General features: G+C 43.7%; 1 protein-coding gene across 4 annotated transcripts in view; it reads right to left on the minus strand.

The window, feature by feature from the left end:
* The window catches only part of LOC134157582 (WASH complex subunit 2-like), a 36,972-nt gene extending 31,639 nt beyond the window's left edge, over positions 1-5,333 (minus strand). For 3 of the 4 annotated variants that reach the window (XM_062606669.1, XM_062606671.1, XM_062606668.1), the window contains exons 1-7: positions 5,248-5,333; positions 5,040-5,153; positions 4,520-4,684; positions 2,209-2,274; positions 1,367-1,540; positions 589-682; positions 117-175 (exon numbers count right to left, since the gene is read on the minus strand). In XM_062606669.1, coding sequence (XP_062462653.1) covers positions 117-175; positions 589-682; positions 1,367-1,540; positions 2,209-2,274; positions 4,520-4,684; positions 5,040-5,153; positions 5,248-5,292 — 717 coding nt within the window. In that variant the 5' untranslated portion in view covers positions 5,293-5,333. Of the gene's footprint in view, positions 1-116; positions 176-588; positions 683-1,366; positions 1,541-2,208; positions 2,275-4,519; positions 4,685-5,039; positions 5,154-5,247 lie in introns of those variants that run through there. The other variant, XM_062606670.1, reaches the window with a different exon arrangement.
* Between the last annotated feature and the right edge of the window lie 11,444 nt (positions 5,334-16,777).

A 16,777-nucleotide genomic window follows, 5' to 3' on the forward strand; every position in this document is an offset into this window, starting at 1 on the left:
CAATATTAGCTTGAGACCTCACATGAAAAAAACAAAATAGCAAATAGCCTCACACACAACCAAGGACTCATAAATGCTTGTGCAAAGTGGCTGGTACTCTGTCACTTGTCACTCACCTCTTCATCCTTGTCTTCACTGTCAATTACACTTCCACGATCGCTATCTACTGATCCTTCTATTTTAAATGCAAAATTAAAAAAAAAGTTAAGATCAGATATGACATCCATGCACAGAGATACGTAGTCACACTATCAACAACATCTTTAAAGGCTTTGTGAAGAACACTAGAAATCAGGTGGAAAAGAGAGTGGTTTGGAAGAGCTTTGAAGGCTGATGAAATTTTAGAGCTTTGTGTTTCTAATACACAGAGCAGAAATTAGTAAGAAGTTACTGCTTTGTGTCCTAGAAAAGTGGTTGTTACAGCATTTTTCAGCAAATTGCACATTTTTCCCCCCAATTAATTACAGTGGGCATCTAAACATGCAAGAACACTATGCAGTGTAACCCAAGCTGTGAGTTAAACAGACCTAAGTCACAGATCAAGAAGTAGTTACTTGCTTAGGAATAATGGGTCATGTTAGCACACACCTTCACTAGAGAGATCTCCAAGGCCAACATCATCTTGTTCCATAAACTGCTGAGAACCAATCAAGTATGGTAAAGGCCTGTCAATATAGAGATCCTGGAAAGAGAATGCATCAGGTCTTTTTGATATTTAGGGACAGCTCTGCATTGTTGACAAAGACAGAAGTCTTACACCCCTTTTTTTAACTCAAGGAAGATACAAGCTTGTCTAAAAGAGGGTCCCACCAGACACTTGCTTCAAGTATGCCTGCAAACGGGTGGGCCACCTGAAGTTTATTCTTTTCTAAGACTGTCAAAGAAGGGGTCTATTTGTGTGATCACAATTTGTTTCTAGGTGTCATCTAACACAAGAATATCCTTGCAAAGACTTGCAAGCATCAGTCTTATCCTGAATCCAGCACCTAGTGTTCTTAACTACCAGAAGAGTAAAAACCACCTATGAAGATATGGTTTGTATCTAAAGAGCATGAAATTTCAAGGTCCCACTGCACCCAGAATTGAGGCTTCTCTTTCCAAGTTCACCGTCACTAAATTAGTTCCCTTTAGGGTGGCATATCTTAATGCTAACCCAACTGAAAGACAAGTAGGCTACACAAGGAATAGCTCAGCAAGGAACACTTCTCCTTCAGATGTAGTCATCCAATCCTCTTTTTAGGTAACAAAAATCAATTTTACACCAATGCACAATCAGTTTTATGGTGATACTGCTGACAAATGCAAAGAGCAAGTCCAACAAAGCGAAACACAAACCCATGCTCCCAGCAAGAACAGGTCTCTGTACCTTTGGCTCTAGTATCAGTTCCACCCTTTCATTACTTTCTTCCTCTTCTGAGTCGGAGTTGCCTGCTTTGATGTCTAGCTGTTCAAACGCACTGTCCAGAACTTGCAACCCATAATTCACTGCTTCTTGGATTTTGGGGATCAGATCAGCTTCTTTCTGTTCTCGTGTCTTTTCCTTTAGTAATAGGAACAAAACATTCTCATTGCATTTGACTTAAGACTCAATCTCACTGCAATATGCATACAAAATTTTAACTTCAAAGTAGTACAATAAAAGCTTTTCCACTATATGCAAGAGAAAAACCTTCAGAATCTTCCTTTTTTGTTTGACTTAATTAATCTTTATCACTCTCAGAAAAAGAGATGTTCTAAACATCCACACCAGCACAGTACTGTATTATTCATGCTTCCAGCCCATCAAGGGAATATTTATGGTATTACACACGTAGACTGTAAGATATATTAAAAAGCTCTCTTGAGTTTTTATCCCTGGGAATTGTACTCAGATTCTGCTTCCTCAATCTCGTACCTCTGAATCCAGTAAGAAGGCCAAAGTTCTCTCACTGAAAAAAAAATGCATAGCCATTTGAAAATCAACACATAAATCCTGACTACTGGGCAGAGTATTGAGCTTGGGGAGGCCCTAACAGATTGCCATATACTGTAGTAGCCTTCAGTGTTATAGTAAATTTTATGTTTGAATGACATAGACTGCAACTTCATGGAGAAAGGTAACAGTTTGATTTGTAAGGTGTAAATGTCCACAAAATAAGTTTGAAAATGAGAAAGCAGACAACATCTGCAAACACACTGACAGCATTCAGGGCAGATAAAATTAATTACCTGCTCTGTTTTGTCTCCAGCATCAGCTTTGGGAATAGGTTCTTCCACTTCTTCATCATATACTCTCTAAAAAGTCAAGCAAAATTAATTCAAGTAAGAACAATATAAGTTGCAAGGGCTAAACCACAGGCACCACCATCAAAATGAAATGCACTGCTAATGTGCTATTAATTGCACATTAATTCAGTGCACATTTAAAAAAAAAGGAAGCCATGGATGATGCAAAGCATTTCACAGCCTCCTTCACTGTCCTGGGTTCTGCAGTAGCAGTCATGTTTTTCCTTTGTGTTAACTGGTGCAGTGCTGTGTTTTGACTTCCGGCTTGAGAACAGTGTTGGTGAAGCCGATGTTTTCAGTTGTTGCTAGGTGATGTTTGCCCTGACCAAGGACTCTGTGAGGCTCATGCTCTGCCAGGGAGGAGGGGGGGCTGTGAGGGAGCGGGGACGGGGCGCTTGACCCGGGCTGGCCGGGGAGGTATTCCATACCACAGCACGTCATGCCCAGGGTGAGGGGTAACTGGGAGTTACCCGGAAGGACAGGGGCTTCCGGGTGGAACTCGTTTTCTTGGCCGGTGGTATCGTATTCTCTTCCCTTGTTGTTTTCCCTTATCATTGTTTTAGCTGATAGTAGCGGTGGTGATTTGTTGCTGGACTGTTTTTGTCTCAACCCGTAGGAGTTGCACTCTCTCGATCCTCCTCCCCGTTCCTCCGGGAGCGGGGAAGGGGAGAGCCCCGGTGCGGGGAGGCGGGGGGGGGGGGGGGGGGAGACGGTCACGGACCTCGATTGTTGTCAGCTCGGCACCACTCACTGGGAATGAGTGAACAAGCTACCTGACTGGGTTTAAACCACGACATTCACACATTGAAGTCATCATCAGGCAGCCTCCCAACCCAACTGAGGCAATTCAAAACTGGAAATGTCCCTGCAGCAGCAGAAGACAAGCTGACCATTTAACCCTGTTCACAGATTGACTTGAATATGTTTTAAAAAAGCATGTTTTAACTCCCCTAACATAAAGCTATTCTAGAAACCTCCAAAGTCAAACCTAAGTTTAGTTGTGAGCTGTCTATTTTCTCTTTGTTTTCTGTCATTTAGTAGCTTTCCTTCTTAGCCTTTACCCTTCTCCTGTACTTACAGGGAAGGTTTACTTCCTCCCTCAGCCTTCAGTTTGTTCTGATGATCCCCCCTATCCAGCTCTTTAAACAGTCTTTTCTAGGACCAGCTACAAGAAAACATAGGGAAATAAAAATAAAAACAAAAAAAAGATCTTCCTTGAACCTGCAAACCTAAATCTAAGTCTCTCAAACACAAGCACAGCTATCTCCTGAGAAGAGACAGATCTCCCACATTAATTAATTAAGAACTAGAAACGAGGACCTATTTCTGTACACTTAAATTTGGGAACAAACAGCTTCAAGCACCAAGGTTTTAAGATGTTTGATACAAACTGTTCTCATCAGAATCATTACGCTGAACAGCAAAGTTAGGCCAGAAAACACACTGCAGCTCTGGAAAAAAAATCTAACTACCACCAAAAAACCCCGAACCAGAAATCCAGTTTTCCATCATCTTTATCCTCTGCCAGTATCTTTCCAATAACAATATTATGGCTTCAGATAAGACACATGTGGCCTGAGAACAATGCTGATCAAAACAAAATACCTACTAAAACTTACAGTGCTAAAAACCCCTCCACAAATGTAAAAGACTGTTAAAGCTCTACATCTTAATTATACACATGCTCCTAGTGATACAGTGTTGTAAGCAGGCTTTCAAGTCTAGCTTACACCTTTCTAAAATAGCAACATTCATAAAGTCGGAACATTAACCAACAAATATGCTTATCAGCTAAAAACGTAACAGACAACTGCCTGCAGTCCAACACCTTTAATGCCAACTGCTTTTAGCATTAAATAACACCTCTGGCCAAATTTACAGCACCGTATAACATTCCTCTTATGTAAACAGCTAAGTGTAGAGAGATGCTACATTCATGCTGCCTGTAAAGCTAGACCATGACATCCCAGAGATCCCAACTCATTCACAGTACTAAAAACAAAACTCTGACTTCCATGACACATATAAACAAGGAAGGAAGATAACTCAGAAGAGGCAAAAGAGAATATACTGATATCAGATAGTGCATTACTCACAAAATTAGGACATCCTTTAACAGAATACAATTAAAAGCTAATTAATCTCTAAACTAACATTAGACTTGTGAAAAAGTCAAATGACTTCTCCATGTTATAGTAAGGGACAACACCAATGTTTGGAGTACAAGCTTGATGGTGTGCAAGAACATACTCACGTTCTCTATGAACTGTGTATTGGACAACATAAGAAAGTCATTGAAGACATTATGAAGGCGACAGTCTGTGGCTTTCGTTTCGCTAATCAATCCATCTACTTGCTTTTTGATTTCATGAGTCCTGGAAATTGTTTGTTGTGAGAACTCTTGTAGAAAATGCAGCAGCTGTTTACAACAGGGGAAAGAAATAGTCAGCATCCAGCTCCTTTTCCTCTTGGCACCGTTTATCACACGCAGAGTTATCACGCACTTCAACGGCGCATCAAAATAAACACAGTTGAGAGGAAAGAACCCACATGCACCCAGGACCAAGCCTTCTCCTGCTCTGTTTCCACTTCAATCTGCTTCTCCTTTCAGGCCAACTCCTCATTTTATTTTTATCGCCCGGATCTGAGGTTTTAAGCAACAGCAGGCCGCCGCTCGGGCCCGGGGTGAGCAGCACCCGGCCCCTCCTTACACCTCGCAAGCCCCGTTCAGCATCCCCCCCGGTTCCATGTTCGGTCCCGGCCGCACCGCTTACCCCGGCATCCGAGGCCAAAGACCAGCTCTGGCTGCCCTTACGGATCTCCTCCAGCGACCAGGGCCGCTCCCACACCGGCGCCGGCTCCGCCGCGTCCCGCGGGGCCCCGTTCATCTGCGTAAGAAGGGGAGAAGGCCAGAAGGGCAGTGAACCAGGAGCCCGGTGCCACCACCATACCCGGCCACAGCAAACCCGTCCCAGCGCTAACCATGGCGGCAGGCCGCACTTCTCCTCTTGCGCCCGCCGGCGCCATCCGCCCGCCCGTCAGCTGAGAGCCGTCACGTGACCCGCCCAGCACGGGCAGGGCGGTAGGGGGCGCGGTGCTGCCGCTCGAGTGCCAGGCAGGACAGGGCTCGGCCGCCCTCTGTCGCGGGGGACCCATGGCAGCCAGGCACAGCCGCTGCCGGCAGCAGCGGGCTCACGGTGGCTCCCGCCCGGCCTCACACCAGCCACCGCAGCCGCCTGAGCCTGCACCAGCAGGGTAAGGGAGGACTGTATCTCCCAGGCGTGGGGAAGGGAGAACCACGTGGGAGATGGCTTCGAGCACTGCAGCTGCCTCTAGGATCTGGCACCCGTGGCTAGGAGGCTGTTCATGGGTCCTAAGAGACACGAGTGCAGAGGCGCCCTGCTCTGCACTGGGACCAGGCCAGGGTGGCCGGAGTAGCATGTTCTGGTCTGCAGCACAGCGGCATTACCCACTGGAGCACAGCAATGGGGTATGGTGATGACCAGTCTTAGAGAGGTATGCTTTCCTCCTATTTTCCTTGCAAAAGTAAGTGCAAGACTTACATTGCAAGTCAGGTAAAACTTCCTTTGGCTTAAATAGGGATTAGTCTTGATAAACCCACACCAGAATCCCAGGTTTTGCTAGGAGAAAGCCCTATATACACTAAGACAAATAAATATATAGTGCAAATAGCCAAACTGGGATTCACAGCCAATTATCCCTTAGTCTTTAGAGGTCAAATGCTCTATGATGCACGCTAACTTCCCACTTCTCACTAAATCATTTTTTTTTCCCAATGGATTAAAAAACTTTATCATACTACTGTCCTTTGTGTGTTCTTCATTACAAAGGAATTAGCCAGAAATGAAATTATAATAAAATAATCTGTTCTTCCAGCTGGCAAATAAATAATTCATTGGAAATAGTCAATTTAGATCAGCCCTTGATATTAGCACATGGAGTTTATTTATTGCACACTGATACCACAGAAGACGTTGTGAAGAGCAGAGTACTGCGTGATTTACTTTTTTGAATTCTCAATTTAAGTAAGAAAAAATGCCTAAGATCTCCAAGTTCTCATATATTGATTTTAATGGCTACATCCAGATATTTGAAGGATATTGCTAGATTAAGGACATAGTAGCTTCTAAAAGCAAATAGTGTCATATTCCTTTCAATTCTGTTTTTCTGTCATTCTATAACAAGATACCATTACTGAACTAGCTCAGACCTTCAACCTCAGTAGAATTTAAAGAATTTTAATATACTGATATTAAAGGAGAAACTAACAAAAGTAGAAAAATATTAGTCCAGGCTACTTTCATAACAATATCTTGAGTAAGACTGTTAAAAACCACACAGATGGGATTAATCTAAAATTATTCCTTAAGGCTTCTAGCGTTTTGTGATCGTTCCTTCCTCTATGACATTCCAAAAAACAGAAAAAAATTTCCTTTGGTTACTTTCCATATTCACAAAAATGTGAAATAAAATCCAACAGTTTATTGATAAAGCAAAGTTCTACTGGCACAGAACTTTGTGCATTACAAAATCTGAGGCCTATATGTTCTATGTGTACTGATGCTGCAAAATGTAGGGTCTTACCATCAGGCAGCTTCAGGTCTGGAGGTCTCAGATTAGTTTCCATTAAAAACCAAACCAAACCAAACCAAAAGACATTAGCATGTATCCTGAATGTTCCCTTAAGGGAATTTGTTCATTAGTGATACGTACACCAGCTTCTGAGCAAAGAGGGCTACAAACGGCTGTCATGGTTTAACCCCAGCTGGCAGTTAAGGACCATGCAGCCATTGGCTCTCTCCCACCTAACCTTGGTGGGATAGGGAGGAGAAATCGAAAAAGGTAAAACCTGTGTTGAGATAAGATCAATTTAATAATTAAAATAATGTAAAATAATAATAGTAGTGAAAAGGAGAAGGAGAGCGAGGATAATACCAAACAAACACAAATGATGCACAATACAGTTGCTCACCACCCACTGACTAATACCCAGCCTGTCCCTGGGCAGCAATCCATCTCTTCCTGGTAACTCCCCCCAGTTTGTATACTGGTATGACATGCTGTAGTATGGAATATTCTTTTGGCTAGTTTGGGTCAGCTGTCCTGTCTCTGCTCCCTCCCAGTTTCTTGTGCCCCTTCTTACTGGCAGACATGAGAAATTGAAAAGTCCTTGATTTAGAGTAAACACTACTTAGCAATGACTAGAACATCGGTGTGTTATCAGCATTATTCTCATACTAAATCCAAAGCACAGCACTGCACCAGCAAATCAGATAAAAGTTAACTCTATCCCATATGAAATCAGGACAATGGCACAATAGCAGTTTCAACCCAAACATTGCAGTCAGCATCCCAAAAAGCATTTCAGTCCTAAAATTGCTTTTAGAGAAGAATTTAGACAGGTTCTTTTTAAAGGATAGAGGGCAGATGGCAACAGAAAAATCACTTGCTCTTCCACTTCTTCCACTTAGAACATTCCAAATTAATATGTGACGTAAAGATATCAAAAATCACATATCACCTGGGACTAACTTATATATTAAGAACCAGAACATGTAAGACTGCATAGAGCTGAGCTCTCTGATATCCATGCTTACAGGCATGCCTTGGCTCTGTGGCATCACTTTCTACTTGTACATGGCCATGAGATCTACGTCTGTGCAGCTCAGATTCTCTAAGACCCCTCCAGAGCAGGGCAGAGTGCTTCTGGAGTCAGTCTGGAGGACAAGTTCTTTCCTGCATGGCCACAAAGACAGAAGTTACAGGGGGCTGGTGTTCCTTGGCATTCTGCCAGTCCCCTGCAGGTGCTGAACTCTGTGCATTCACAGCAGTGAAAATGAGACAGAGGTGAAATGAGACAGAGGTCTTTTGGTGGGACTCAGGCTGCAGTGAAAGTGTTTAAGTGGGAGTCAGGCAGTCAGGTTACTAGAACACCCCTGTGGGTGTGGATTGCAGAGGTGGGCCAGAGTACAGGACACAAAGGGTTTGAGGAAAATGTACGCAAGATACATTTGAGAAACATAGCGCATACCGCATTGCTGTTCTCTTCTGCCCTGAAGTTTCTGGAGAAGAACTAGCACAGCATAATGGGATGTGGTACTTGAGCAGGGGATTTGGGCTAGATCATATCTCCAACATATGCCAACTACAGGCTGCTGGGCCTGCCCCTTTTTTCTGCTGTATGGCTCTCTGGTAACAGGGGAGGCCATCCTTCACATCAAGGTCTGGCATGGCATGTGTCCCCACTGCTCCACGCCTGCTGGGTTGCAGCCAACAGCGGAGCTAAAGGTTCTTCTTGGTGGCAAACACAGAGGCCAACCCAGTCTTGCCCTTGACTGTGGTAGCAGGCATTTTGTCAGCCTCAGTCCTTGCACCTTGTTGTCAATGCAGAGTTTCACCTGCTTCATCCAGTACCAAGTCGCTACTACGGCAAGGCACACAGAAATTTACATTAGCAGAGTAACTATTACAGGGTGCAGCAGCATGTTGAAGATGCTGATGGCAGCGAGGGACTAGCCAAAGAAATTTCTTACCAGTGGAATTCTTCCACCCTCTTAATTTGTTCCATCACCTGCTTTATAACACTACCAGTGTATTAGAATCTTTCCAGCTTTTGCCTTAGCATTTTCTAGCAGCTACTGCAGATTTCCATACTCTAACATCTCTTCTACAAGTAACAAATCTATCTAATACAAGGTGTAGTTTCTTATTAGCAACTGGCTAGTAAATACAGGTGGGTTTATACACAAAATCACAGCCTCTAATAATAGCTACTTTACAAGCACACATACATTCAGGCTGTTACTTTTCAGTTGCTCCCAAGTGATGTTTTGCAATCATTAGTTTTTCTCTTCCTCTATCTCATTCTGCTTGGGGTATTCATGGTCAGCTCCTGTAGCTAAGGCACCAGGTTCCTCCATTCGTCTGTCCAGCTCATGGCAAGGCTTGACAAACTTTGCAGGCAGTCGCCATGGAACTGTAGGCAGGAGGACACAAATATAGCCCCTCCTCCAGGTTATCAGTTCTTGAGAAGCAGACAGGTTAAACTGCACGTTGTTAACAGTCGAGGAGTTTGCTGCATCATTGCCCTATAAACACCTGCCTGCTCGGCAGCAGCTACAGCTGCCTGCCTGCTTCAGCAGCAACCATAAATACCTGCCGGCAACCGCACTTTTGCATTAACCCTTTCTTGCCCGAAATGTTAAACTGTACCGGTTAAAAACTTTTACATGAACCCAACAACAAAAAATACACAGAACACCGTCTGCCCTCAACACACACACACACACACACACACACACACATATGGGATCCCACAAGCACACTCCACACAACTACAATATTTGAAGCACAAAATCCAGACATCATTACTCCCACTACAGTCCCACGTACAGAACGTGGCACAAGGACCCTGTGGAGACTAACAGCAAACCAGCTCCACGAAGCATCATTGCAGTGCGAGGTGGCAGGCTCATCCTTAGCGGGCGTCCCCACAGAGGCTCTGCCTCCCCCACATTGTATGAGGCTTCGGCTTTTATACTGACCAAAATGCACACTCATTCTGACACAGGTGGCCAGCCTATGTTGGAAGAAGTGCCCAGCAATATCTATAAAGGTCTCCAAAGGTCAATAGAAACATGGACATACTTATATTTACCAACTTCTAGTACATGAGTATCGCAGAGAAACTGTATCAAATGAGTTGTATATGGGGTCCCAAGTCCGCTCCGTCACAGTCTGCCCAATACCCCTGATAAGAGCATATGAGAGACCTTCCCACCACCAGAAAATCACACAATATGTCTGTATCCTGCGCTGGTCTCGCTTCCCTGGAGGTTCGGGGGGGTGGGGGTGTGTGTGGGTTTTTTGTTTGTTTTTTTTTTAACGTAAAAAAGGTTGCTCCCTTCACTTTAAGAAGGACTGAAAACATCCATAAAACGGATGTCCTGAGCTCAAATTTCAATTCATTCAATCACTGACAAGGGGGGTGTCCTGGGGCGGTGCTGACTCTTTCCAGGGTTTCACCCATCGAGCTGGCACCCACCGCAAAATGGAATCTGTAATTACACACATATAACCTCAACCAGTTAGTTTTACTTCCACAGGACCTTTCCAAATGCCGGTTTCCAAATCCTTGTACTGGACCAGAATACCCAGAGTTTTAGTCATATAACCTGAACCTAATGCCTGACCATGTATTATGGCCGGGGGATCATTAAAGTCTCCTGTCAATCGCAAAAAATTCATAACATATACAGCTTTCTGTATCCTTGCTACTGGTGTAAGTCCTTCTTTCCCTGTTTTTTGTTTTTCCAGCAACTGTTTCAAAGTTTGATGTGTTCATTCAATAATAGCTTGTCCTGTAGGAGAATAGTGTCAATAGTAACATGGACATATTTCAATTTCCCGAAAGAGGGTACATGAGTCACATCCATTTGCCAAAGCTGAAGAGGCTGGAGGCCTCGAGGGTTGACTCCAAGGCCTATATCTACTGCTTGGCCTTGACTGTCGGGACAAGATTGCACAATACCTCGGGCATCTGTTAGGGACAGTCCAAACTGTCGAACTAACATTTTTGCTGATTGATGGAAGAAGGCATGGGATGCTGGAGCTTGTTGAAAGATATTTACAGAGGGCCCTGCCCATGGTGGGGCAACTAATTTATCCACTTTGTTATTGCCTTCACTAAGGCTTCCTGGAAGGCCTGAATGACTGTGAATATGCATAATAAAATATGTACATTTACGAGTATTCACAAGTTGTAATAAGGTTTTTAACAAGATCCACAACCTGTGATTAGTGACTTCTTGTAAAATTGCCCTTTCTATACGTTGAACAATGCCTACAACATATAAAGAATCGCAGACAATATTAAGAGGGGTGTCAGGCCATTGCTGAAATACTGCAATAACAGCACTTAGCTGTAGTGTTTGTAGTGAATCGGAAAAATGACCAAATATCTTCTGCTCTTTCTAACCATCATTTTTGCCAAACATATCGGGCTGTGTGATTGATTTTGCTTGCATCTGTAAAGACAGTTAATCCTACAACAGGTTTACTAGATTAAAAGGTAACATCTTCAAACTGATTAGCATTGTAAACATCTTACGAGGTGGCAAATGTATATTAAAAGGACCAACAAAACCTATCAGAGCAGACTGAAAAGCAGAGCTAGATTGTTGTGCCCAGTCTAACCATACCCTGGTAAGTGGCAAACAAATTTGTGATGGCTCACAGCCCATAATTTCCTGACAATGTGAACGACCTCGTACAATCAAAAGAGCAAATACTTCTAACCGAGTAGTTACAGTTTTACGTAATCGATAAGGCAGGAAAATCCATTCTAAAATGCATAAAGGATCAGTCTTTTGAAGATCCCACTGTGCTAGTAGACTAAATGGATGATACTTACTGTTGACAATAAACAGAATAACCTCTACATCTGGATTCCATTGAGAAGCGTAAGAGGTAGTGATTTTTGTCATGATGTGATCTACGGCCTCATACTGAGCTTTTGATAGAACTCTTTTTTGTTCTGCCTTTGACTCACCCTTTAAAAGGGGCATGAGATCGGTCAGATCATCATTTGTGATTCCACACAAAGGGCGGACCCATTGGATATTGAAACAAGGGGGTACAAAATCACAAAATGGAATATAGAAACCTTTAGAATTAGATTTAAGTAATGTTAAGTTTGTTGGCTTTGTAACAGTAGCAATGGAAAATTACTGAGGTGCATGATACATAGAGAAAAAAAAATAGAGTACAGCTAGAGAACATACTGAGAATTCTCACAAGATAAATTGTTATAGTTGTGACATAGTTTAAGAAAAACAGTCTAGAAGAACAGGACACAGGGATAAGGAATATCTGGGAAACGCAGGTGTCTAGGATGGGCTACAGTTAAACTAACTGATAAGTAGGAGGATAGGAGGATTATTATGTCTCTGGTGCTAACAAACCAATTAAACTGGTATGAGCATCTACTGAGCATGCTTCAAAGTCTGCCAGAAGTGATGAAGATTGTTGGAAGAAGTAAACGACCCTCAGAGACCACCGCCACAATTCTGTACGCATGTGGGGAACTTTCTGGAAAATTATGTAATCCACACGTAGCCTCATGAATATGTATGTATGCCCAGTGGCTATAAAAGGACGGCTTGTGTGGCAATGGGGAGACACACATTAGGAGGAGCTATCCCCCGTGTCTCCCGGCGCCGCAATAAAGAATACCTGCTTGTCAGATTGAAAACTTTGTTGGCAAGTTTGTTCCTGGAGTTTTCTCCCTATCAATATCACCCATCAATTTCTGCACGTGAGACAAGATTTTTATCTGTGTGGTAATTTTAACTTTTTGAGGCCTAATTTCAGTTCTGGAAATGATCCACCCCAGGTATTTCCAAGGGGCTTCACGTTGCACCTCTTCTGGTGCAATTACTGGTCCTGCTTTCACTAATTCTGATTGTAGCAAGCAGAGCAGATGGTACTTGTTTAAATCTTTGCCTGCAATTACAATATCATCCATATAGTGATAGATAACACATTTTTGAAGTTTTTGTTGGATTGGTTGCAATGCCCAGGCAACATACAGTTGACATATAACTGGAGAATTTTTCATACCTTGAGGTAAAACAACCCATTCATATCTCTTAGCAGGCTCTCCTTTGTTAATTGCTGGGACAGAGAAAGCAAATTTTTCACGATCGCTTGGGTGTAGAGGAATTGTGAAAAAAGTCTTTTAAATCAATTATTATGAAATCCCAACCCTGAGGTATCATTGACGGGCTAGGCAAGCCAGGTTGCAAAGCAACAACATTCAATTGCCTTGTGGCCAAATTTGTCATATTTAATGCATTTATCTGCAAAACCAGTAACACCACCCTGAGGGGGGCGGGTTGCTGAACTAATTTTCTTAACAGTACACTGTTTTGTTTTGTTTTAAAAAAAAATGTCCCATCCGTCCACAATTATAACATCTCATACCTTTAGTACCCCCACGGTCACCCTGACCTTGTTGTAGAAGGGGTTTAACAGCAGCGGCAAAGGCAGTAGCCATGTATCCAGCCTTTTCCTCTGCTGTGCCCACTTTAGAACATGCATCCATCATTTCCTGAAGACCAGCAGATTTTGGCAAAACCTGCAAAATACGCTTACAAGCTGGGTTAACATTTTCCATAGCCAGAGACATAAGCATTGATTCTTTAGCATTAGATGCCAGATCAATATTCTTTTCGATAGCCTCTGTCAATCTGTCAATAAATTGCATATAGGGCTCAGTAGGTCCCTGCTTTACTGATGTATACGAAGGATTAGGTTTTCCTGCTTCCAGCACAGCTTTCAGAGCAGCTAAAGCCAATTGCTGTGCTTGCTGTAAAACTTCAATTTTCATATGAGCTTGTGCTCCATCAGGGTGAAATTGTCCCTCTCCCATTAACATTTCAGATGAAACACCGTGCAAAGGGTGATGAGGATTACACTCTGATTTCTTATCCACAGCTCTTGCAGCAAGCTCCTCAAACCCACTTTTAAAATATAAGAGCTGTGAAGGAGTTAATGAAATTGCAGCCACTCTGAGACAATCATTTGGAGTTAGAACAGAACTAGAAAAGAAAGCAGATAGCATTTGCTGTGTATATGGGGAAGACAACCCATACTGAGTAATTGCTCCCTTAATTTCTTTCATAGCTTTCCAGTCCATAGGAGTCCAGACAGACTGTCCCTGAGTATTTATAATAACAGGAAATGCAGCAGGAACATTGTCCTGGGTTCAGCAGTAGCAGTCATTTTTCTCCTTTTTGGTAGCTGGTGCGGTGCAGTGTTTTGACTTTCAGCTCAGGAACAGAGCTGATAACAAGGATGTTTTGGTTTGGTCAAGGACTTTGTGGGCCTCATGCTCTGCCAGGGAGGAGGGGAAGCCGGGAGGAAACAGAGACAGGACACCTGACCCAAGCTAGCCAAAGAGGTATTCCATACCACAGCACGTCATGCCCAGGATGTAACTGAGAGTTAGCCAGAAGGGCTGGTAGACTGCGGGGTTGGAGGAGGTATGGGTTGGTGCTTGGTCAGGCTGGGGGGGGGCGAGTTATCGGTCAGCTGGTGGTGAGGTGATGTATTCTCTTCCCTTGTTATTTCCTTTATCGTTATTATTGGTGGTAGCAGTAGTGATTTGTGTTATACCTTAGTTACTAAACTGTTCTTATCTCAACCCATGGGAGTTGCATTCTTTTCGATTCTCCTCTCCGTCCCTCCGGGAGTAGGGGGAGGGCAAGAATGGGGGGAATGAGTGAACGAGTTGCCTGACTGGGTTTAAACCACGACAAACATCTATTGGTAAAATAGTACTGTCTATGACTGCATCCTGAATGCAGCCTCGCCATCTCATGGCACTCGGATTAACTTTATTAGATGTAGGAGTCGGTGGTAATGGCACAACACAAAGACTGATCTTATCTGTTTTTTTCCGTTTTTTCTGGGGCTTGCTCCCTCTCCTCCCCCAATTTGTCCAGATGGTCCCGCAAGTCCTGCAATTGTTTATTGAAGGATTTTGTCCATTGTCTCCAGTTCCACTCATTTTGTGGCTCCAGTGGGAGTGATGCAAGCGGTGGTGTAGGTGGCGGAGGTGGGTATTTATTCGGAGTTACACTCTCCCCCTCAGGAGACTCCCACCCTGGCAAAAAAATCTTGGAGATTAAGTTCAGGGGCAGTAGCAGCACGAAAAGGGTTAACATCAGTTTGTTTCGGTTGCTCAGTAGCCGCTGCTGGCTCCCGAGTATCAGCTGGAGCTACTGCCGGTAAAGACGTTGTTGACACAGGATAGGGGAAAGGCTCAGGGTCCTCAAACATTCGTACCGTACTGCGAGCCGGTTTTTGGCCAGAATGTTTTATGCCCAAAACAGATGACACTAACATGGCTGTAGCACCGGGTGCTGAATCTAATGTAGGTGCCGAGCCCTGCTGTTGTGAAGGCGAGTCAGAGAGAGCTGTAAAAGTGGATTTTGCCGCCTGTTTGTCAGCCTTCATTGCGGCTAGAGTCCCTTTTAGTAGTAGCCAGGGGGCAGCAAGAGACTTCGCCTCCTTAAACCCACAAGTAACTTGATCCCACAGGCATGCCCCAATTTTTTCCCAAGTCCCGAGATCAAAAGCTTCATTAACCCCCTTGATCAGCTCTTTTTCTTTACTCCAGAGCAACAATCTTTTTAACAGATTATTGTCATATTCTATCCCTCTCACTGGAGGGTATGCTGGAAGAGCTTAAGGATGACCATTTCTTCTTTAATTGATTCCCCATCCTAACCCTCTTCCAGACCCGTCGGCTGTCACCTTATTTGCATTGCGCAGTGTCTTCCGGGCTCACAGGGCTCTGTTCTGAGGTGTCTACCTCCCGATCCTGGTCCTGCTGTATCGAACCCAGCCGATGTTCCTGCTGCTCCGTGTTTTCCACTTTCTTTGGTGCCACGCGCTTTAATTCCTTCAGTTTCAATATGAAAAATAGGGGGGGGTCCCTGTTCGGGCGCCATTTGCCGCTGAAGATATATGGACTCAGTCAGAGATCAATATGATCAGACAAAAGCCATTTATTACAAAGCCTTAACTCCTTATATACTATTTCTTACATGCACTTACAGTGATTTGGCGTATTATGATTGGATACATGTCTTGAAGACCCTTAGTGACTAACATATAATTAGTGAAGCACAGGTGTGAGAACTTGACCTCGAAAGCTTGCCAACAGTCCACAGTTCTCATTAGCTCAGTGAATTCCAGCTTCTTCTTATCTTGTTTGCTTAAGCTTCCTCGGGCCTCTCATGGCCTTGCTGTATCTTTCAGGATTATTCAGAGTTTATGTACCAATTATCCATTCTCCTGTGAGAACACTGCTTACACAATACTGCTGTTTCCTTACAATGGAAGTGTTAACAAAAGCTTAAGCAGATAGAGCACTTGGTTAAACTCACAAATATTTACAAGGTTAAAAATGAAAAAAGAAGCCAGCTTTCCCAATAACTCACAGAAAGTAAACATGTTTTTATAACTTTAGAACAGGATGCAAACAAAAGAAAAAGTCAAGTTTTAATTAGAAGACAAGACCAGGATACGGTTGGCTTTCTGGGCTGCGGGTGCACACAGAAGCCAGCTCATGTTCATTTTCTCATCAACCAACACCCCCAAGTCCTCTTCCACAGGGCTGCTCTGAATCTCTTCTCTGCCCAACCTGTAGCTGTGCCTGGGATTGCTCCATCCCAGGTGTAGGACCTTGCACTTGGCATGGTTAAACTTCATGAGGTTGGCATCAGCCCACCTCACAAGCATGTCAAGGTCCCTCTGGATGGCATTCCTTCCCTCCAGTGTATCAACCGAACCACGCAGCTTGGTGTCATCAGCAAACTTGCTGAGGGCGCACTCAATCCCACTGTCTGTGTCACCAACAAAGATGTTGAACAGGACCGGTCCCAACACCAGTCCCTGAGGGACACCACTCATTACTGGTCTC

This window comes from Pezoporus occidentalis, unplaced genomic scaffold (genome assembly GCF_034315485.1).
Source record: "Pezoporus occidentalis ecotype Australia unplaced genomic scaffold, CSIRO_AGI_Poc_V1 ctg98, whole genome shotgun sequence".
Lineage (NCBI taxonomy): Eukaryota > Metazoa > Chordata > Aves > Psittaciformes > Psittacidae > Pezoporus > Pezoporus occidentalis.